The sequence below is a fragment of the Aulonocara stuartgranti genome (genome assembly GCF_965226115.1).
Source record: "Aulonocara stuartgranti genome assembly, chromosome: 22".
NCBI classification, from domain to species: domain Eukaryota; kingdom Metazoa; phylum Chordata; class Actinopteri; order Cichliformes; family Cichlidae; genus Aulonocara; species Aulonocara stuartgranti.
In genome coordinates, this window is record NC_138957.1 from 36,088,940 (window position 1) to 36,113,010 (window position 24,071).

Consider the following 24,071-nt stretch of genomic DNA (forward strand, 5'->3'; position numbering starts at 1 on the left):
TAACTGAACGTCATCACAGACTGCAGATGAAGAGAGTTCAAGCACAGCTGTTCATTCAAAGGAGGATTTCTGCTTTTCTTTACATTCAGTTTGTGGGGCTGTTGGAAAATAGCTCAGCTCATGTATTGCTGATCTATCTTCCAAAACATCCATGTTTCACTTCTAAATAATAACTCTGGAATAGAAACAAACTAATGTCTCACGTTTCTGTCAGCGCTGATCCGTCCACCCATTCCCATTTAGATAGCAAATAATATCCTCCTGATGACCCTTCATATCCTCCTGGTGTCCATTTAGCTTCCAGACCAATCCAGGACTCTCCTCTCAGGTTCAGTTCATTGACAAATTCCTGTTTGAGAAGAGACACAAATATTGTCTCCAGTCATAATTCAGCACTTCTGTTGTAGTGACATCATCTTGTGAACATGTCTGAAGGAAGAATAACTGTGATGAAACGTTTCTTCCATTGTGCAGAAATCAGAAAGAGCCAAAGAATCGATGAATATCAGCTCCTCCTGTAGCTCAGTCAGTGTTGCAGTGGAATCAGTGTTAACAAATCATTTGATTCAGTTGGATTGAATCAGAAAAATAATCTGGATTATGAGGATTTCTCTCATTTTATAACATTTCTGTTATTTCAATGTTTTGTGTTGACTTGGTTTCTAAGGATCATCTGAACTGGTTCCCATTTAATCCTGGTTCTTTAACTGCTTTGAATTCCTCTCCTTCATAATTCAATGTGAATCTCCAGTTTGCTGTATTGTAATCGATCCACCTCCCAAATCCTGCAATCATTTCCTGAATGGATTCTCTAATCTTCTCTCATCTGTTATTGTTCATAAAGTCATTTTAGTAGATGAGTCTAATTTACTTATTGATGATCCCTCTAACAACACTGCCACACAATTGATGAACACTGCAGCATCATTTCATGTAGTGCATCATGTTGTCGGCCCCACACATAACGCTGACCTTCCACATGTCTGACCTACTATCCAATCACAGATGTATCATCTTTGACAGGCTTACAGTCAGTGTTGTCTTCCCAGAGACAAACTGCTGTCACTCCCATGTCTTCTAATGACTGTGGACATTTTTAGATTTCTTCACTGGCAACATCAACAGTATCAGGTCAGAGTTCAAGTCTGTACCTCTTCAACCGCCCCAAGTCTCTCCTCCAGTTCTGTTGTTGGAGTTCAAACTCCTTCCTGCTGCCATCTCCCCCTGACTTCTCTCTATTAGAAACCAGTCCCTTTCATTTCAGCTGACTTTCAAACAGCCAGAGTCTTTGTGAGTGGGATCAACCCTCCTTACATCCCACTGTTTTAAATCAAGTTGCTCGTCAGCTCCTTCAGATCTTTGATCAATTCCAACCTGGTTCCAGACAAACCACAGCACTGAAACAGCTTTCATGAAAGTTACTAACCAGATTCTTCTGCGCTGGGATAAAGACTCCATTTGAGTCCTGCTTGACTTCTCTGCAGCCTTCATACTGTTGATGGTGCTCCTCTTATTAACACAGTCAAAGGAGCTTGCAAAGAAAAGCGTCTGGACTTCTTTAAGTTACTTGAAGACGTTTCACCTCTCATCCGAGAAGCTTCTTCAGTTCTAAGGTCAAATGGTGGAGAGTCCCAGATATAAACCTAGTGGGAGTTTCCCCCCACAGAGGGACAAAAGGACCCCCTGATGATCCTCTAATCGCCTGAGCCAAGGTGTGGAACTGGGTGTGGGCCCCAATCAGCCAGAGTTTCGGGTGGGTTCATTGTGACCAAAGACCACAACATCACTGTTTTACCAGCTGATAAGGGAAGATGCACCGTGGTCCTAAACACTACAGATTACCACACAAAGATCACTACTCTCCTCAGTGACAACAATACCTACGAAGCCTTAAAGCGAGACCCCACAAGCAGCTACAAAAAGAAAGTTATAGCTTGCCTTCAAGACTTTGAAAAGGACAAAATTATTGACCGCCTCACATATCACCGCCTTTACCCAGGGGATGCCATACCCTGCATCTACGGACTTCCTAAAATCCACAAGGAAGCTGTCCCACTCAGACCCATAGTCAGCAGCATAAACTCAGCCACTTATAACATTGCTAAACACCTTGCTACCATCCTTGCTCCTCTCGTGGGGAACACCCCACACCACATCAAGAACTCCACCGACTTCACCGACAAGGTCCAGAAACTTACCCTGGATCCAGATGAAACCATGGTGTCCTTTGATGTAGTCTCTCTCTTCACTTGCATACCCACCACAGAGGCCGTGGAGACTGTCAGAAAACGACTACAAGAAGACAGCTCCTTGGAGGAAAGGACCAACTTCACAAGAAAGGCTCTTGGCTCTTTCAAAGGAAGAGTACCCAGCCACTGGTACAGATATGTGGACGATACCTGGGTCAAAATCAAGACACAAGAAGTGGAATCCTTCACTGCGCACATTAACGCTGTGGATAAAAACATCAAGTTCACCAGGGAAGACACAAAGGACAACTGTTTGCCTTTCCTGGACTGCGCTGTGCACATTGAAGAGAACGGCAAACTCAACATCGAAGTTTACCGGAAGCCCACACACACGGACCAGTACCTCCTCTTTGACTCCCATCACCCTCTGGAACACAAACTTGGAGTAATTAGGACCCTACACCACCAGGCAGAACAGCCTGAAGGAAAAAAGAAGGAACACACACATGTAAAGGAAGCACTCAAAACGTGCGGCTATCCTAAATGGGCGTTCTTAAAGTCAGCAAAGAGGCACAGAAAAGAAGACCAGACACCAGCGAGGGAGGATAAGAAGGACAGACGCAACAACATTGTCATCCCCTATGTAGCCGGTGTATCAGAGAAACTCAGGAGAGTTTTCTCCAAGCACGACATCACAGTGTACTTCAGACCAAGCAACACACTCAGACAGAAACTGGTTCACCCAAAAGACAAAACTCCTAAACACAAGCTTAACAATGTGGTGTATGCTGTACAGTGCAGCGAGGAATGTCCAGACCGCTACATTGGAGAGACCAAACAGCCACTTCACAAGTGCATGGCACAACACAGAAGAGCCACCTCCACAGGACAAGACTCAGCAGTCCATCTGCATCTTAAGGATATGTTCACATTTTGGACAGAGAGGACAGATGGTTTGAAAGAGGAGTGAAAGAAGCATCTATGTCCACTGTGAGCGACCATCTTTGAATATCAAACAGATACTTCATATTAATCAACGTGTGTCCTCATCTGAGTCCCACATGCCTCAGTCCTTGGACCAGTTCTGTTCTCTTTATAAATGCTGCCCCTGTGACATCTGCTTAATGGTTTTAATGGGATCTCCTAGCACTGCTGTGCAGATGACACACACACTAATGCTTTTCTGTCGAGCCTCTCCTGCCTCAGTGAATGCTTCTCTGTCATCACTTCATGGATTTAAACTTCCTTCATCTCAAACTGAAGTTGTGCTGTTTGGCTCAGTTTCTCTGAGGAGGTCAGTCATTACATCGTCCCCCTCACCAGTAACATCCAATCACCTGTTAAAGATCATTTTGAACCAACAGCTGCATTTTGAGCCTCACATGTCAAAGGTCAGCCAGTCTTGTTTCCTTTAGCTCAGAAATATTGCAAAGATCAAATCTTTACTGTGATTCAATCATCTGGAACTTTGAGTTCATACTTTCTCCTGCCTGATTATTGTAATTCACTTTTCACCTGCATTTCTCAGTCCTCCATAGTTGGTCTGCAGTTAGTGCAGAACTCAGCAGCAAGGCTGCAAACAAAACCTGGCCTGCAGTCTCATATCTCACCTATTCTTGCTTCTCTTCACTGGCTTACAGTGAAATTCAGAATCCTCTTTTAAATCCTGTTATGAACATATAAAGCTGTGCATGAACAGGCCCCTGCTTATATAGCAGAGCTTCTTGGACCTTATCACTGCAGCCGGCCTCTCTGATCATCTAATCAGCGTCTCCCAACTGTCCCTCGCTCTGATTTGAACACCAGAGGCCATCGTGCTTTTGAGCTTGTTGCAGCCAAACTGTGGAACAGCCTTCCTCAGACTATCAGGTCAGCTGACTGTTAACGGCTGAAACTCATTTTTACAGGTTAGCTCTCCCTCAATCTTTTCCCCTTTATTTTCCTCCATAGTTTCTAACTGTTGTGTTTCTGATGGAATGAATGTGCTGCTTTGTTTATGTGTCTGTATGTTTGCACATGTATACTTATCATCAATGTGTGGCTTTAATTCACAGTATGAAGAACTTTGTAACTCACTGTCAGCTCCATCAAAGATCACACAGACATGAACAAACACACCCACCTGTTCCTCTTTGCTGTTTATCATCACCAGATCAGCTCCTTTATCCTGACAGGCTCTCCTGCTCTCAGACCAAGTTTTGTTCTCAGTGGATTTAAAGTAACAGCTGCTTCCAAATCTCATCCATCGATCAGGACACTTCTCTTAAAGTCAAACACATGTTTTAAAGTCAGACTTTGTGTCCTGTTGTATCACATTAATCTTTGGTTCCTGTCATTTTCCCTGTAAATGCTTCATTTAAACTCAGGTTTTCTCTCTTATTCATAATGAACTGAAACTTACATTTATACAGAGAAACTGTTACACAGCATCAAACATTTAGGATTCAAAACAAAGACACAATCAGGTTATCACTGTGTAACACTGATGTTTTCTATCAGTTATTCAAACTTTATTACCTTCTATCTTCTCCTTCAGCTTCTTCACTTCTTCCTGTAGCTGACTGTGGTTTTTACTCAGTTCATCATAACGGCTCTGTAACTGAGTCAGGCTGGTTTTTGTGCCTTTAGAGTAAAAAGATTCAAATTAAGTTAAAATGTTCTACAAATATATCTGTGATATAAGAACTTGGTGTTTGCTTACCTTGAAGTTCATCCTGCAGCTCAGTGTGATTCTTTTTGGTGTCATTGTAAACGTGGTTCAGTTTGTCACATTTAGCATGAAGTCTTTTGTTTTCACTCTTGTTCAAAGCATCTGAAATATTTTAGTGAAACCAAAATAAAATAAAATAAAATGAGTGAAACGTTGAACAGAAATAATCTTCTTCCTCTGCTTTGTCAAATATCAATAAGAGTCAGAAACTTGCAGCCATTGTTCTTTAACATGTCCTGTGGGTGGAGGTGTTAGAACTACAGGAAATCTGATGAGCTAAATACGTATCAACTGTGAACAAAAACCACTGACAAGATTCAGAATAATTGTGCTTCAGTGTGGAGGAAGAAGGTGAAGAGTCAAACAGCATTTCTACACCTGTAGTCAGAGATGTTATCTTTAGGTTTTTGAAAGAACAGACAAGCTGCCGTGGGAATCAACACTTCCTCATATCAAAGGTGTTTCCATGTGATCAGGTACTTCCTGTGGAAGTACAGCTCTCACTGTGTGTTTCCTGTTTTACTCTGAAGGAGTTTGTAGGGCTGAGCTGCCCTTGACTGTGAACAGTTTCTCCTGTTTATGTTAGTTTGGGAGGTCAGCTGCTGTCATTTGGTTTGTTTCTTTTTTTTTATCTTAACACAAGAAGCTGATTCAAAATGTCAAATCAGTTACCAAATCCGTCTCCAACTCTGACAGTTTTTAATAGTTTCTTACCTTCCATCTCGTCCTTCAGCTGCTCTTTTTCCAAACTCACCAAAATATCTGGTTAGAAATGCAACAAAACCGAAGATTTAAAATTTAAAATGATTTAAATAAAGTTTTTCATTTTCCAATGAGATGAATGGAGCTAACATTAGCTTGTTAGCTACCTGCTTAATACACCAAGTGAACTAACTAGTCGCACAATGACAGACGGCCACTGTCTAACATAGTGTGGCTGCACCTGCATCAGTCTGCAGCAGATGCTGCTGCCTGTCTGCTTTGTTGAGCTAATCACAGAATCACCGTGTTGAGTGAAGAGTTTGAAGGAACAACAAGAACATTCACTCCACAACACACACAAGATATGAGCCAGGAATCATGCACACAGACACACACCTGCTAATCAGTGCTAAGTAACAGACTGATGAAATACTAGAAGCTCAGTCAGCAAAACCAACGTGTTGGTCAGGCTGTACCACACAGCAGCTCATATTATTGATCAGAGAATTCCATTTAAAATGCCACCGTGCAGTTTTTATGAAGAGGAAACTATCCTTAGAGACCAAAACTCATTTGGTCCTGAATGGAAACATGTTTTTACTGCAGCAAAGGTGCTCATTTTAACATGGGAGTGTATCATGAGCATGATAATAAAACTCCTCACAGCGTGTTGTGATTCCAGCCAGAATCAGCAGATACAGAACCACCAGCTTCACTTCAACAGCTCTGAAACGGCTTCTTTTCACAGCTGGAAGCTTCTTCTGGGCTTTTATTTCTACGAAGGCAAAATGGAGAGAAAAGAATTTGTTAATTTAATTATTAAACATGTTTTAATCATAATTTGTTTCCCATTTTTTCAAGCGTATTTTATTGGTTTATCGTCAGAAAGACTTTCCACCTGCAGCCGACCTGATGATGAGCTGAACAAGTTCATTCCAGCAGTTTTGATATTTACAGGAGACTTTGTCACATGTTTGTCTTCAGGTGACTTTTACATATGTGAGAACAGAGACTCTGATTGACAGAGAAACGCTTTGATGTGACTCAGAAACAGACGAATGTGTATCAGCGTGTTTCACACAAAGACCAGATCATGAGGACAATGTTGGTTATTATAACATGAATATTATGTCATTAAAACAATATCTCCATGATTTGCTGAAATGAAAACAGAGTTGTTATTCATTGGTCTGATTTCCTGTCAGCTAAAACTAGCTGTGACAAGTGTGCTTCGAGTAGTTTCTGTGGTTATACTCGCTCCACAGTGTCGAGCAACACTTCCTTGTTTCTTATATTTCTGCCTTCACCACTGATCTGTGAGATAACTCCTCCAACACTTTTCTGTCAGCTTGTTTCTACACTTACTAAAATAACACACTGATACTTTAAACTAGACACTTTTTATCATTTATTCTCTAAATAAACAGAAAACATTAAAAAATATAGAAACATATAAACCATGATAAGAGCAGAGACTGCACACCTTCACCAAAGCTTGAACTTTCCTCCACACCATGAATAAACTGAGTCTCTGGATCCAAAAGCTTTGATGGATCTGTATTAGTTTGATATTTTATTGAGAAGATGGAAACAGTCTCTCCTGATTCCTGATGCCTCAGTATTTGATACTTACCTCCGTCCTGTGTTGAAACATGGACCTGACGGTCTGTGCAGGAGTCCACATTCTCATGGAGGAGGACCAGTCCCTCCAGTCTCTCTCCTCTGTCCTCTCCTTTGCTGTATTTCACATTCATGCTCAACTCTGGATCCTCATCAATGATGGAAGACATTTTAAGATGCTCAGTTTTCAGCAGTGTCAGTTTCCTGTGCAGCAGAGCCGTCACTCAGTCGCTGTGTTTCTCTGTTAACTGGAGCTTTTCTATGTGAAGCTGATTCTGATTCTGCAGTAAATCATAAGTAAATGTTGGTCCTCTGTATTCTGATGCTGCTGTCGCTTCGCTGTCTCTGTCTCTCTGTGAGCTGCTTTCAACAGGAGGTACAGACGTCATGACAGGAAAAGCTAAACCACATTTTGTTCATAGTTAGAATTAAAACTGATAACACAAAGTCCAGATAAACAGAATCAACTTTCTGGGTTTATTCAACAAATTAAACTAAATTTCCTTCAAAATAAAATGTTTGCATTTTATTTTATTCATGGTTTGAGTTTATGAACTCTACTTTTTCACAGATATTTCTTTGTTCTTGTTTTTTGGACAGAGACCATTGAAACAGTAAAGAAAGTGGAGAGAGAGGGGCTGAGCTGCAGCACAGAGCCTGGGCTGAACATGAACCTGAGCCTCTGCAGTACTTTTTACTGCTGCTAGTCTTTCTGTCCTGACAGATGTGATGATCTGATCTGTGACTAAATAAGAACACAGACGTGTTTATATGACAGCCGAGTCACATGATGGAACAAATTTATAGGACAAAATGATAAAAGTGCATCTGAACGGTTTCTGAAAATATTTTTCTTATCTGATATGAAACTCACGAATACGTTGTGCAACATGTAATGTGCCACGCATCCTCGTGTCCTCATTTGACATCATCAGATGTTACAGCCGAGATAAAATGGGGGGGGGGGGGGGGGGGAGGGAGAGAGAGAGAGAGAGAGAGAGAGAGAGAGAGAGAGAGGTTGACAGCGAGTCTTGAGATGTGAGAGACTTGTCATGTTTAGTGTGTTTGGAGTGTGTAGATAGCAGTGTCAGGAAAGTTCCTATGAAAAAGTAATTAATTATAGTAACTAGTTACTTCTTCAAAAAGTAACTGAGTTACTAGATTCTAAAAGTAATTAATTACTTGAAAAGTAACTTTTGTGTTACTTTAAAAAAATGTTTAACTCTCTGGGGTCCAGGGTATAATCCATTTTTAACTACTTTTGATGTTTCCTCCACATTTCACCTTTAAAAACTATTTACTTGCCTTGTTTGGTCTCATTCTCTTCAGCACAACCTCACGTGTCTGAATTTACAGTCATGTTTTCATTTTGACAAACTGTATTAACACAACTGATCAAAATCAGACAAAAAACTGTAACAACCACAAACATGTTTAATGATCATATTTCATAACTTTAAATGCAAATATAAACTGTCAATTTTAAAATCCTATGCACAAGTTTTGCAAACAAAGTTATTTGCATCCATTTAATTTTACCTTGATTTTTTAAATAACCATTTCAAACTATTTACAGAACAATCAGCTGTTCTTCAACAAGATGTCACACAAATTATTTGTGCCAAATATTTCTGTCCACTATAAAGGAAACATCACAGCCTGATACCTGCAGGTCTGACAGCAGCAGGTGTGACACTCCTGTTTCTACCTGGAGACAGCAGTCGCCTCATTGTTCTGACACACAACACAAAACTATCCACAACACTACACACTAACTACACAAGACAACACACTAACCACACACTCCAAACACACTAAACGTCACAAATCTCTCTCTCTCTCTCTGTCACTCCTAAAACATCTCCCTCTTCCTAAACAACCAAATGTCATGTTGCCATATCATTTTTTAATTGGTCGACATGGTGCATTTTTCCACCAACACAAAATGGATGTTTTTGTTTTGTTTTTTTTTTATTTTTTGTTCATAAGCAGAGAGGTCTCGCTGCGCTGTCCTTAGACAGCAAACGTGACGAAACTATTGAGGGAAAAACGCTGCGTATATATTGTTTATCATGACTCTGGTTTTACGTGGCACAATTTACAAACCTTGTTGCTTTGTCATCTTGAAGTGGTCATGTGATTGGCTTACCACGACTACTTTATTTTTCCTCAGTCAAACAGCAGCACTCGTGCCATTGTTTTGCCCCCTGAGCTCCAGGTGTTGTGCCAAAAACTGATCGTCTACCAGAAAGTGATTGCTGTCCGTGGGCAATCTGTAGCATCCAGATTACTTACAGCTACTTACGTGCAACTGATATAAGATGCAGTAAGCTGAACACAGCTTCAACCGTCTGTTTGTTGAAAAATAGTAACGCGAGTGCATTTTCTTGTTAGTAACCACAGCTGGACTGGCGGTGATTTTTTGTTTTTACGGCCGATGATTATTTATTTCATTTTTTTAGTAACGGTATAAACAATGAAAGGTGTTGGATTGGCCAGATGCTGGCCGATGTGTCAAAATAACTCAGTTGTTTGGTGGTGGCTGTGGCGGAGCTTCCACAGAGGCCAGCAGGTGGATGTTCATAAGGTTAGTTAGTAGAGTTGCCGTCCCGTACAAACGGAATCGTCCCACATTCAGAGAAAATATTACGCGGTAAATGACGTCAGTGCGCACACTGTGTCTGAGGAGGATGTGCGGAAGTGCTTCAGGAAGGTGAACGCACGCAAAGCTACTGGTCCGGACGGGATTCCCGGCCGCGTCCTCAGGTCATGCGCGGCTCAGCTGTCTGGAGTGTTCACGCACATCTTCAACCTTTCCCTCTCTCTGTCTGTAGTCCCAGCCTGCTTCAAAATGGCCACCGTCGTCCCTGTACCCAAATCCTCCACCATCTCCTCATTGAACGACTGGCGACCTGTAGCCCTGACCCCCATCGTAAGCAAATGCTTCGAGAAGCTGGTCAGGGACTTCATCTGCTCTGCACTACCCGACTCACTGGACCCTCTACAATTTGCATACCGCCACAACAGGTCCACCTCTCCCCCCCTCACCCTGCCCCTCCCCAATCAAGACTCAACGACCACCCCCACCCTCCCCAATCCAGACTCAACGACCACCACCATACCTCTCACCCCCCTTTCCTCCTCCCTGAAACTCAGAATACACACTCAGGATGTGAGCCGACTATTCCAGAAACAGAAGCCCAGGAAAGCCCCCGGACCAGACGTTGTCTCACCCTCCTGCCTCAAAACCTGTGCTGAACAGCTGGCTCCCATTTTTACTGGCATCTTCAACACATCCCTGGAGCTGTGTGAAGCTCCCTCCTGCTTCAAACGCTCCACCATCATCCCTGTTCCCAAGAAACCCACCATCACAGGACTGAATGACTACAGACCTGTCGCCTTGACGTCTGTGGTCATGAAATCCTTCGAACGACTAGCCCATCTGAAAGACATTACAGGCCACCAGCTGGACCCTCTGCAGTTTGCCTACCGGGCAAACAGGTCGGTGGATGATGCAGTGAACATGGGGCTGCATTACATCCTGCAACACCTTGACCGCCCGGGAACTTATGCCAGGGTCCTGTTTGTGGACTTTAGTTCGGCTTTTAACACCATTGTGCCTGAACTTCTTTCCTCCAAACTCTCCCAGGTCATCGTGTCACCAGCTACCTGTCTGTGGATCACCAGCTTCCTGACAGACAGAAAGCAACAAGTGAGGCTGGGGGAGATCACCTCTGAAACCCGGTCCCTCAAGGATGTGTCCTCTCACCACTACTGTTCTCCCTCTACACTAACGACTGCACCTCCAAGAACTCGGCTGTCAAACTCCTAAAGTTTGCAGATGACACCACTGTCATTGGCCTCATTCAAGATGGTGATGAGTCTGCATACCGGCAGGAAGTTGAGGGCGACCGTGGCTCAGGGGGTTGGGAATCGCATCTGTAACCGGAAGGTCGCCGGTTCGATCCCTGGGCTCTCTGTCCTGGTCGTTGTGTCCCTGGGCAAGACACTTTACCCTACTTGCCTACTGGTGTTGGCCAGAGGGGCCGATGGCGCGATATGGCAGCCTCGCTTCTGTCAGTCTGCCCCAGGGCAGCTGTGGCTACAACTGTAGCTTGCCTCCACCAGTGTATGAATGTGAGAGTGAATGAATAGTGGTATTGTAAAGCGCTTTGGGTGCCTTGAAAAGCGCTATATAAATCCAATCCATTATTATTATTATTATTATTGAGCAGCTGGTACTCTGGTGCAGTCAGCACAATCTGGAGCTGAACACGCTTAAGACTGTAGAGATGACAGTGGACTTCAGGAGACATCCCTCAACTCTGCTCCCCCTCACCATATCAGACAGCCCTGTGTCAGCTGTGAAGATCTTCAAGTTCCTTGAAGAGGATGTACTTCCTGAGACAACTGGGGGAGTACAGTCGACACAGGAGCTGCTGATCCAGTTCTACACTGCGGTCATTGAGTCTGTCCTGTGCTCCTCCATCACAGTCTGGTATGGAGCAGCCACTAAACAGGACAGGAGCAGACTGCAGCGGACTGTACGGGCAGCAGAAAGGATCATCGGCGCCCCCCTGCCCTCCATCCAGGATCTGTACCTCTCAAGAACCAGGAAACGGGCAGGGAAAATCATCGCAGACCCCTCACACCCTGCACACAGACTTTTTGATCTGCTGCCCTCTGGCAGACGGTACAGAAGCCTGCAGACCAGGACCACCCGACACAGGAACAGTTTCTTTCCCCTCGCCATCTCCCTTCTTAACAGTTGACCTGTCACACTGCTTCCACTGCCAGACTGCAACTGCACCTTATGTACATTTTGTAGTATTCATTCCACCTCATTCACTTCTGTATTTTATGTATATAAGTTTAGATTCGTTATTTATAGTTGGTTTAACTCAGCTTTGTGTATGTATGTGTAATGTGTATATATAGACACGTGTGTGTCTGTGTGTGTGTGCGTGTGTGCGTGTGTGCGTGTGTGTGTGTGTGTGTGTGTGTGATTTACATTGCTGTGCTTGAGAGCCACCATCTACCGGAACCAAATTCCCTGTATGTGTCTGCACATATACTTGGCCAATAAACACGATTCTGATTCTGATTCTGATGATGCCATAGCCCTGACACTACACACTGCCCTGTCACACCTGGAGAAGAGAGACACGTATGTGAGGATGCTGTTTGTAGATTACAGCTCAGCATTCAATACCATCGTTCCCTCGAAGATGGACAGGAAACTGCAGGATCTAGGACTGAGCAGCTCCCTCTGCAGCTGGATCCTTAGCTTCCTGTCTGACAGACGCCAAGTGGTCAGACTGGGCAGCATCACCTCATCCCCCATCACACTGAACACTGGTGCTCCACAGGGGTGTGTACTGAGCCCTCTCCTGTACTCACTCTACACCTACGACTGCACAGCCACTAACAACTCCAACATCATTGTGAAGTTTGCGGACGACACTACAGTGGTGGGTCTTATCACCAACGGTGATGAGACGGCTTACAGGGAGGAGGTCAGCGCCCTGACCCACTGGTGTCAAGACAACCATCTCACCCTCAACGTCGCAAAGACAAAGGAGTTGATAGCGGACTTCCGGAGGTGCAGAGAAGTACACACCCCCATCACCATCAACGGCGCTGCTGTGGAGAGAGTGAGCAGCTTCCGGTTCCTTGGTGTACATCTGGCTGAGGATCTTACGTGGTCAGTACACACAAACAAAACAGTGAAGAAGGCGCAGCAGCGCCTCTTCTTTCTCAGGAGACTGAAAAGATTCGGCATGAGCCCCCGCATCCTCAGGACCTTCTATCACTGTGCCATTGAGAGCATCCTCACTGGATGCATCACCACCTGGTACGGCAACAGCACCGCTTACAACCGTAAAGCTCTCCAGAGAGTAGTGCGGTGCTCTGAACGGATAATTGGAGGTGATCTTCCGTCCCTCCAGGACATCTACAGGAAGCGGTGCCTGAGGAAAGCGGGGAGGATCATCAAGGACTCCAGTCACCCCAGCCATAAACTGTTCAGACTGCTTCCATCAGGAAGGAGGTTCTGCAGCATCCGGTCCCGAACCAGCAGACTGAGAGACAGCTTCTTCCATCAGGCCATCAGACTGCTGAACACTTCATAGACACCTCAGCTTCACTACTGGAACTTCAACATTATGCACTCCACACTGTATATAAATGCCACTTGTTTTGCACATGTCCAATTACCAACCTCTGTATATTTTATGTATTTTATCTTATTGTTTACTCTATTTAATTTGTAAAATATGTACATACGCACGCACACACACACACACACACACACACACACACACACACACACACACACACACACACACACACACACATATGTACACACACGTAGAAAAACACATTTAGTATACACATTCATATTGTACATATATTTATTCATATAATTCTCAGATTTAGCCATTCTTATATTTTGCTTGTTCTTATGGTATTGTATTTTTGCACACCTCTGTTGCTTGTGAAGATCGCACACAAGAATTTCACTCACATGTAGTGTACCAGTGTACCTGCACATGTGATGTGACTATAAAAGTCATTTGATTTGATTTGAAAAGGAACACAGTTTGTCCCGGACTTCAGCTTGAATGAAAAAAGAAACAAATGTAACCCTCGTAAGATTTACAGCAATCAGAAGTACAGGGTTCTTTGAATGCATCGTAGTTCTCGTCTGATAGTTTAATTCCCGGGCTTGCCCTGAAGGCATCACCTGCATCTCGGTGCGCGTGAAGGTGTGGTGTAGAAGAACAAAGACGGCAAGGAAAACCTCCATGCTGCCGCGGAGCACGGTTTTTCCCAGTTGAAAGAGAGAAAAGAGGTTCAATTAATATTTGTGAGAGAGCTGTCGTTAGCGGTGAACCAAAGACGGGTACCTACCTCGAAGGAGTCGGAGTGTTTCTTCGAGCCTTTTGAACTATTCTGGTGAGTTAGCCTAGCTCACATAGCACCGCTATTGCAGTTCAATGCACTGTGACAAAAAAACAACTAACCAGTCAGAATAGTAGTAAATGTGTTTAATTATGTTTAAGATGTGTTTTCATAGTATTGCAATGTTGTGACAGTTTTGGTTATTATGAGTGTTTAGTGTTTTTTCCTTTCTTGAGCCTGCTAGTTCAGCCGCGGCCAGCTAAGTGGTTATGCGATTAGGGTTGCCAACCGTCCCTTAAAATACGGAATCGTCCCGTATTTAGAAACAAAAGAACACGTCCCGTATTGAGCTAATAAGCGACGCACTTTGTCCCGTAATACAGTGAGAATCAAAAGTAGTCTATAAATGTTAATGGAATTAACACTTTGTTTGAAAACATAATTCCCAGCCCCTCTCCTGCTTTGTGACCAATGAGCTGACAGCACACTTATGACAATTCGAGTATGACAATTCAGATTACCGCTCATCTCATTGGTCGAGGAAAGGTCGCTTAGGGAGAAAATACCGGAAGACAACAGGTGACCACAACAAGAAGCATGGCCAACAGGGAAACAAACGCCGACACTGCGGTGCAAGTCTCGGACGACAGTACACCTAAAGCTGGGCAAACACTGTGCGATTTTTTTCAGTCACGTTATTCAGCTCCTGCTCAAACTGCACGATTGACTCGCAGGGGTTAGAAGTTGGTAGGTCACGATGCAGGTCTCACACTATACGGCCCGATGCTCTGATGCGACCTGAGTGCTCACACTGTGCCTCCATAACATGAAGGTTATAACAGAAAATCTGTCGCTCTCCCTCTCTGTCTTTCACTCACACAGACACACCACCACCATCAACTTTGCTAAATTGCTAATGAAAAACATGATCAGGCAGCTGTGATTGAGCAGCATGTAAATCCAACTATTTTCATGGTTGTTGTGGTCGTGATAATTTTGTGATGCCACATGGAAAAGGCTCGGATGAGCTTTCCAAAGTTCTACAAGTTGTGCCTCCATCGCTTGTGTCCAGATCACAGGCTGCACAGCCATGCTGCTCAGTCTTTTTCACCGACGTTTACGTGTTTGCGCGTGAGCAGTGTGCTTCTCGTTATCCCACGTATACTACACGATGCACGATGAAGGCCAAAATCGGGCCGATCACCAAGTCGGTCGCATGACTCAAAAATCGTCTCAAAATGGGCCAAAATTCACACAGTGTGCGCCCAGCATTAGAGCAGCAATGTTTGTTCGCTCAGAGAAAGAAAAAAAAGGCTGCAAAAGTACAGGGAGGAATGGGAAAAGGGAAACACCTGGCTGGAAAAGTGCACGATAACACCTATAAAGCGCACTGCACTGTGTGCCGGCGCACTTTTTCCATAGGCATGCTTCTAGTGGTGGGCACATGAAGAACATGAGGGGCGTGAAAGCTCGGGGAACCCTTAACCAATTTTTTGTCCACCAGGCCACGGCAGAAGCAGATATGGTATGTAAACACTGTTTGTTGTTTAAACCCTCTGGTTAAGGTTAATATGGGCATGTGCAGTGAATATCAGCTCTATGTGGCCAGAAGTGTGATAATATAATTTATTTTGTGTAATAAACAACTGTAAGGATAGATGATTACAACAAATAGATCACTAATACATAAAAGTAATACATAGATGAATAATGATGATGAGTTATGATGCGTAATCATGGGAACAAGCGGGTTTACAAACAGGAGCAGCTGATTAGCTTTAGAAAAACTGAAATAATACCTCAACTGAAGCCAATTGTACTAAATGCACTATATGTGCACTGTTACAAGAATATTTTTGTTCTATTGTTTTATATTAATTTATATAATTTTAAGTTAAGCAGGGCAGAGTTCTTTTAAAGAAAGATTTACTTATATTCTCAAAAGTTAAGCATGACAGGCTTCTGTTTAAGAAGGAGACCTGTTTTACTGTGTTAATGTTGTCATTTTGAGCTAAAAATAAATGGCTAAATGATCATTTGTTTCCCATATGGTCATATCACAAAGAATATGCATCTGCTTAAATCAAATTCAAGTCAAATGGTTAAAAAATAATTTCACACACAAAAAAAAGAGCTACAAAATTCACCACACTGGAAAGGGTGAACTGGGTTGCCCGGCCCTGGCCACGAGGTGTCCCTTATTTATTTTTCAGGGAGTTGGCAACCCTAGTACAGGCTGGCATTAGCTGCTTAGAGGATGCTAACTTCAGTTCATATATAGATGTGTTGAACATCACATCAGAGATGTTTTCTTTATATTCTGTTAGTCAAGTCAGTCAAGTCAAGTTTATTTATAGAGCACATTTAAAAACAACCAAGGCTGACCAAAGTGCTGTACAGTAAATACAGATAAAAATACAATAGAACACAATTTCGTAAAACACCTCGCTGTTCAAATAAAAAATAAATAAACAAATAAATTAAACCTTTCTAAAAGCCAATGAAAAGAGGTGAGTTTTAAGAGCAGTTTTAAAAGTTTCTAGGCTTTTGGAGAATCTGACGTGAGGAGGTAAACTGTTCCACAGTCTGGGTGCAGCCACAGCAAACGCCCTCTCTCCCTTTGTCTTTAATTTATACCTGGGAACATCTAAAAGCATCAGATCGGCTGACCTCAAAGATCTCCTGGGGCGATAAGTACTAAGGAGTTCTGACAGGTAAGAAGGTGCAGTGCCATTTAAAACCTTAAAAGCCAGCAGTAAGATTTTAAAATCAATCCTAAAAGCAACTGGGAGCCAGTGGAGAGAGCAGAGAACCGGAGTGATGTGGTCTCTTTTTTTTGAACCGGTCAACAGGCGAGCGGCAGCGTTCTGCACCAGTTGAAGGCGATGTAGACAGGAACGATCTAGGCCAGCATAGAGGGAATTGCAGTAGTCCAGCCGTGAAGTAATAAAAGCATGGACCACTCTTTCTAGATTGTTCCTGCAAAGGTAAGACTTGACTTTGGCTAAAATCCGTAAATGATAAAAAGATCCCTTAACTACAGAGCTGATTTGTTTATCAAGTTTAAAAGCATTGTCAAAAATAACTCCAAGACTCTTAATGGAAGAAGTGCAATCGGAGGTTAGGGGTCCCAAAAAGTCAAGAGAGAAGTTGGGATCTTTAGGAAGCCCAAACACAATGACTTCAGTTTTGCTTTCATTAAGGTGTAAGAAGTTAAGAGTCATCCAAGTCTTAATGTCAGACAAGCAGGAGAGTTGATGTTTTGAAATATTTCAAAGTGTCTCCAAGTTAAATGTTGAACCTTTAATATAGCGACACTTAGAGCTCTGAAGCCGTTTTCTCTCGTTTACAATTCAACCAATAAGTTACTGAGTAAGTTAATTTATCTGTAATTAAAGTCATCAACACTTAAAGCTTTATGTGAAATATTTGTTTTTCAAATCCATCATACAAAAATTAAATACAACTTCCATATAAAATGCAAAACTAAATATATATGACTCACATAACACAATTAACATTTAATGTCTTTCTGTCACTTTCACATACACAGAGGTTTAAAAATGTCCTTCTGATGTTCCAGCTGATCAGAACCTTTAAAATTCTTATTAATCAAACATATTTTTTTCTGAACTTTTTGAAACAAGACCAAGAACTGTAGTTTTAGGACCAACAGACTGATGAATAAACCAAGTAAAGCAAAGTAAAGACAAGCTGCACTTTGACTTTTATTAGAACAATTTGCTGGAACTACAGAGTAATGAAGTACTTCAAGGTTTTGTGTGGATGACTTCCAACCTTACTGTACAGCACAGAGCACAGAGGGACAATATATGTAATCAATATATGATGCAGAATGAACAAGTAAAGACTGTAAGCTGAGTCTGAGGCTCATGCAGGACATTTCATAGTGAGGTGTCTTTGGTTGGATTATTCAAACATTTACATCAAAGCACCAAACTCATCTCTCACAGATGAAGGTCTTTGATTCAGAATAATATGACCCCGTCCATTTCCTATTATAGTCACAGCAGACTCCATAGTGACCAGAATAAGGATCTGACCATCCTGTTCCCAGAACCTGTCAGAGAGATCAAATCTGATATGAAACTGGACTAAACTCATAACTATTGTCACATTCATATAAATATGCGTCTCTTTTGGAATATTTCCAATATTTGCTGTATTTCTTTCCCAGGTTTCTCGCCCACTTTCCCTCCTTTAGACTTTTCTCTGAGAATCATCATGCACACTAAAACAGCTTTCAAGCTTTGATGAATATGAAATCTTCCTGCTGTAAAAATGGAGAATAAAAAGAAGTCAGAGCTGACTTTCTGCTGTTTGAAACTGTTTTGTCAGCTGTTTACAGACATCACTTTGAAATGTGTGTCTATCAGGTCATATTTACTGAAGCTTCTTCCTTCATATGTTCTGAAGTTTTACAAACACCAAAGAAGAAGAGACAGGAATTCTCTGAAACACTTTTTGTTCTGTGAGAAAAGAAACATTACAGCACAAAAACATGAAGACAAATTGAACAAAGTGAAATGTGTCGGTCGCTGCTTTGAACATGTTTCAATCCTGATTCCTTCAAACTGACTTGTTGTAACTGAACGTCATCACAGACTGCAGATGAAGAGAGTTCAAGCACAGCTGTTCATTCAAAGGAGGATTTCTGCTTTTCTTTACATTCAGTTTGTGGGGCTGTTGGAAAATAGCTCAACTCATGTATTGCTGATCTATCTTCCAAAACATCAGTGTCCAGTCTGCAGCAGATGCTGCTGCCTGTCTGCTTTGTTGAGATAATCACAGAATCACCGTGTTGAGTGAAGAGTTTGAAGGAACAACAAGAACATTCACTCCACAACACACACAAGATATGAACCAGGAATCATGCACACAGACACACACCTGCTAATCAGTGCTAAGTAACAGACTGATGAAATACTAGAAGCTCAGTCAGCAAAACCAACGTGTTGGTCAGGCTGTACCACACAGCAGCTCATATTATTGATCAGAGAATTCCATTTAAAATGCCACCGTGCAGTTTTTATGAAGAGGAAACTATCCTTAGAGACCAAAACTCATTTGGTCCTGAATGGAAACATGTTTTTACTGCAGCAAAGGTGCTCATTTTAACATGGGAGTCTGTGGGGACTGACTCGCTTTCAGCATCAGCCTCCAGTGGTCATTAAAGGAACTGCAGTTTTTGCTGCTTCTGTGTTGGCTTCATGTACTTCCTGTATTTGCTGTGGCAGAAGGACACGTTCTGGTTGTGAAGCTGCATGTTTGTTGGCTGCTGGGATTCAGTATCAGTCATACATTCATTTGCAGGAGAAGTTCAGAGGTTGTATCTTATCTTACAGCATATGGACAGGATGATGATCCCAGCTAACATCAGGAGGCACAGCACTCTTAGACCCAGTGTAGCACATCTGAAAGAGCCCTTCAGGACTGAAGGAGGATTCAGAGTCTGTGGTCCTGTTAGAAAGCAGTGTGGATGTTGGTTTGTGCTTATTTCCTGTCAGTCTGTGATTAACACATAGTGGTCACTACAGGCTGTCTTGTATTTGTGTCAGTGTTGATGGTCTACTTACACCTAAACCACTACATTGGACACTGATGCGTCACTCCATACCAAACACTTAATTTCAAATGTATGTTGTCCACCTAAGTGGACATGTAAAAAACTCTTTGAAAAGTAATTCATGCATGAAAGGCTTAATAGACCTGCGGTTGAGGTTGTATCAGCTTAGCCAAAAACAAAAGAAATATAACATCTGCGCTGTGACTAAAGTGTGTAAATAAATTTCCCGTTCACAGAGCTCTACAAACTCTACAGTACATTTGTTTTTATAATTGACTTACCTCCTTCCTCCGATTGAAAATGATCATAACTATCTCTCATCTCATCTGCACTCTCGTAGATATCCACCTCCCTCTGCTCCCACTCTGCTCCGTCCTCCTTTCTGCTGTATCTCACCTTCTTTGATAGATCTGGTTCAGCATAAATATCTGAGGACATCGTGAGAGGATGGAGACGCTGAGCAGGAGTTTAAGCTGTACTCTAACAGTTCTGCAGTACTGACCCTGGTAGATATCAAGCTGTTCTGTACTGATGCTGCTCTCAGTGTTTCTTGTCCAGCCTTCTGTCTGCTTTCAGACAGGAAGAAGCTTTGAGGAAGTGGCAGCATGCAAAGAACCACAGACCTAAACTGTCATTTAATTAATGTGAATAAAAACCTCCAGTGTGGTGGAACACACAAATAGAACATTTCATTGTATTTATATGTGCAAAGCCACTCAGAAAAGTGTGAAAACATTTTGCATGAAACAAAAATAATTTCATTTTTCTTTGTTCAACTAAAGGTGAGCTCATGGTGAAACAAACCACAACCACATTCACACCTCATGCTCACAGTGTGCACAAAGCAGGAAATGTCTCTTTGTCAGCAACACCTTTTTCTTTTGCCTGATAGAAAAACATGTTAAGTTTTAACACTTGCTCTTGACGAAGGAGGTCGCACTTTTCTCCTCCCCTCCTCCTCCTCTCCCTTAGCTTCCCTGCTTAGCCTCTTATGTCCTTCTCTAGTCTCGTGTTTTTTGTATTACTTTCCCTGGAACATTCTCTCACAGTCTGTTCTCTAAAACCTAAAAGAGGAATTATGGATTTGATCAACTGGTCCCTGAATGCAATTGACACCCTTTTCTCAACGAGAAGTCTGGGCTCGGGTGAGCCTGAGTGCTGAAGATATCTACGTATTCAGAACCATGATAACAGGGTCCTTGCTGATCGGAGCTGGCTTGGCCCTGACTTATCGAAGAATTAAAAAAGCGGAACCGGCTGTTCAAACCCCCACAAGGCTGCCCGCTGGGATTGAAATGATGGGACGAGGCGTGAGTTTCTCAAAATGGGCTCATTGAGTGCAGCACGGATAAGATCTTGGAGAAGCTTACGGCTGCCGTGAATACTCAGAATAAGACCTCTGAGTGCAAACTAGATTACATCTTGGAGGGGCTCGCTCGGAATAACACCGAAAGAAGAAGAAGAAGTGAAAACCTGAACAGAATCTTAATAAAATGCTCCTCCTCATCCTCACTTCATGCCTCATCTCCTGAGCTGAAGTCAGGAGTCTAACACATGAAACGTGCATAGACATACTTATTTTTTCTTGATATTGTAACAATTACTTATTGTCAGCAGATTAGACATGCAACCCGCTCATCGCAAAGGAACAAGAGAAGGACAGCAAACATAACAACAGCATGTAGGGTTGCCAACTCCCTGAAAAATAAATAAGGGACACCTCGTGGCCAGGGCCGGGCAACCCAGTTCACCCTTCCTAGTGTGGTAGCTCTTTTTTTGTGTGTGAAATTATTTTTTTTAACCCTTTGACTTGAATTTGATTTAAGTAGATGCATATTCTTTGTGATATGAACACATGTGAAACAAATGATCATTTAGCCATTTATTTTTAGCTCAAAATGACAACATTAACACAGTAAAACAGGTCTCCTTCTTAAACAGAAGCCTGTCATGCTTAACTTTTGAGAATATAAGTAAATCTTTCTTTAAAAGAACTCTGTCCTGCTTAACTTAAAATAATAGAAAACAATAGAAAGAAAAATATTCTTGTAACAGTGCACATTTAGTGCATTTAGTACAATTGGCTTCAGTTGAGGTATTATTTCAGCTTTTCTAAAGCTAATCAGCTGCTCCCATTTGAAAACCCGCTTGTTCCCATGATTACGCATCTTAACTCATCATCATTATTCATCTATGTATTACTTTTATGTATTAGTCATCTATTTGTTGTAATCATCTATCCTTGCAGTCGTTTATTACACAAAATAAATTATATTATCACACTTCTGGCCACATAGCGCTGATATTCACTGCACATGCCCATATTAACTTTTTCCAGCCAGGTGTTTTCCTTTTCCCATTCTTCCCTTTCTCTGAGGGGAACAAACATTGCTGCTCTAACGCTGGGCTCACACTGTGCGGTTTTAGGCCCATTTTGAGCCGATTTTTGAGTGATCGGACCGATTTTGGCCTTCATCGTGCGTCGTGTAGTATACGTGGGGTAACGAGAAGTGATTAACACCTCACGACCAGCTCCCGATCATCAATCGCTCGTGAGCCGCTCACACTGCTCGCGCGCAAACACGTAAAATGCCGTGAAAAAGATGGAGCAGCACGGCTGTGCAGCGTGTGATCTGGACACAAGCGATGGAGGCACAACTTGTGGAACTTTGGAAAGCTCATCCGAGCCTTTTCCATGTGGCCTCACAAAATTATCACGACCACAACAACCGTGAAAATAGTTGGATTTACTCTGCTGCTAAATCACAGCTGCCTGATCAATGTTTTTCATTAGCAATTTAGCAAAGTTGATGGTGGTGGTGTGTCTGTGTGAGTGAAAGACAGAGAGAGCGAGCGACAGATTTTCTGTTATAACCTTAATTTTATGGACGCACAGTGTGAGCACTCAGGTCGCATCAGAGCATCGGGCAGTATAGTGTGAGACCTGCATCGTGACCTATGAACTTCTAACCCCTGTGAGTCAATCGTGCAGTTTGAGCAGGAGCTGAATAACGCGACTGAAAAAATCGCACAGTGTCTGCCCAGCTTTAGGTGTACTGTTGTCCGAGACTTGCACCGCAGTGACGGCGTTTGTTTCCCTGTTGGCCATGCTTCTTGTTGTGGTCATCTGTTGTCTTCCGGTATTTTCTCCGTAAGCGACCTTTCCTCGACCAATGAGATGAGCGGTAATCTGAATTGTCATACTCGAATTGTCATAAGTGTGCTGTCAGCTCATTGGTCACAAAGCAGGAGAGGGGCTGGGAATTATGTTTTCAAACAAAGCGTTAATTCCATAAACATTTATAGACTACTTTTGATTCTCACTGTATTACGGGACAAAGTGCGTCGCTTATTAGCTCAATACGGGACGTGTACTTTTGTTTCTAAATACGGGACGATTCCGTTTTTTAAGGGACGGTTGGCAACCCTAACAGCATGGTATAAGCTATTATTATACCAGCAGATGTTAGGCTCAAGTGTTCTAAAAATCACACTTACACTTTGGTAAATAGTTTGATTTCATTCTCACATAATAGGAGGCTTTATTCACTCAACGTTAAAGCCCAACAAAGAAAGAAAGAAAGCTTGATTAACAATAGTGAACAGCAGCTAACAAAGGCTAAAAGCAGCTAACAGAGGCTAACCACAGCTAAGAACAGCAAACAGAGGCTAACCACGGCTAACCGCAGCTAACAGAGGCTAACCACGGCTAACAGCAGCTAACAAAGGCCAACCAAAGCTAACAGCAGCTAACGGAGGCTAACCACAGCTAAGAACAGCAAACAGAGGCTAACCACGGCTAACCGCAGCTAACAAAGGCCAACCAAAGCTAACAGCAGCTAACGGAGGCTAACCATGGTTAACAGTGGCAAAAACACAGCACTATACACTAAAGTAAAGTAAATATACACTAGTATATGTGTCTATTTGCTCCCCTTACCTCAGTCTCAAAGTATATATATATTTATTCTTATTATTATTCTTATTCTTCCTAGATTTATTGTTTTCTCTTGCACTGTATGGAACTGGAGCCTCGTTGTCTCGTCTCTCTTTAAACTGAACTTTATATAGCAGAGATATTAAAGTTTACTTTGACTTCAACTACCAACATTTCAACCTATCTTCAAACCTCAGTATGGCTGAGCTTCCCTGACTCCTTTCACAAAGTTTTATGACACTTTCCAGAGTAAATAAAGATTGATGTTTATCACTCATTGACAGCTGAGGAAAACAGTGGAGTGTCAGCCTTCCAAAGATAGGAAAAACTGTGGGCAGATCCGGTCCAACTACTGGTAGAAGCATGCAGGCTGCCTGCCACTGTTATGGGGTCCAATCTAAATGTTATGTTTTTGTCTCACTA

The 24,071-nt window shown here is 42.5% G+C and overlaps 1 protein-coding gene across 1 annotated transcript; it reads right to left on the reverse strand.

Moving 5' to 3' along the window:
* Window positions 1–199: 199 nt before the first annotated feature.
* On the reverse strand, window positions 200–22,642 carry LOC309698167 (uncharacterized protein; the record flags this gene model as incomplete). Its single annotated transcript, XM_082520473.1, has 9 exons — window positions 19,993–22,642; window positions 19,477–19,605; window positions 7,235–7,444; window positions 6,266–6,376; window positions 5,614–5,661; window positions 4,891–5,001; window positions 4,707–4,811; window positions 4,312–4,451; window positions 200–349 (listed from the first exon to the last, which is right to left on the reverse strand). The coding sequence occupies exons 1-9, from the start codon at window positions 20,147–20,149 to the stop codon at window positions 200–202; spliced, it is 1,161 nt and encodes a 386-aa protein (XP_082376599.1). The 5' UTR covers window positions 20,150–22,642.
* Window positions 22,643–24,071: the final 1,429 nt, after the last annotated feature.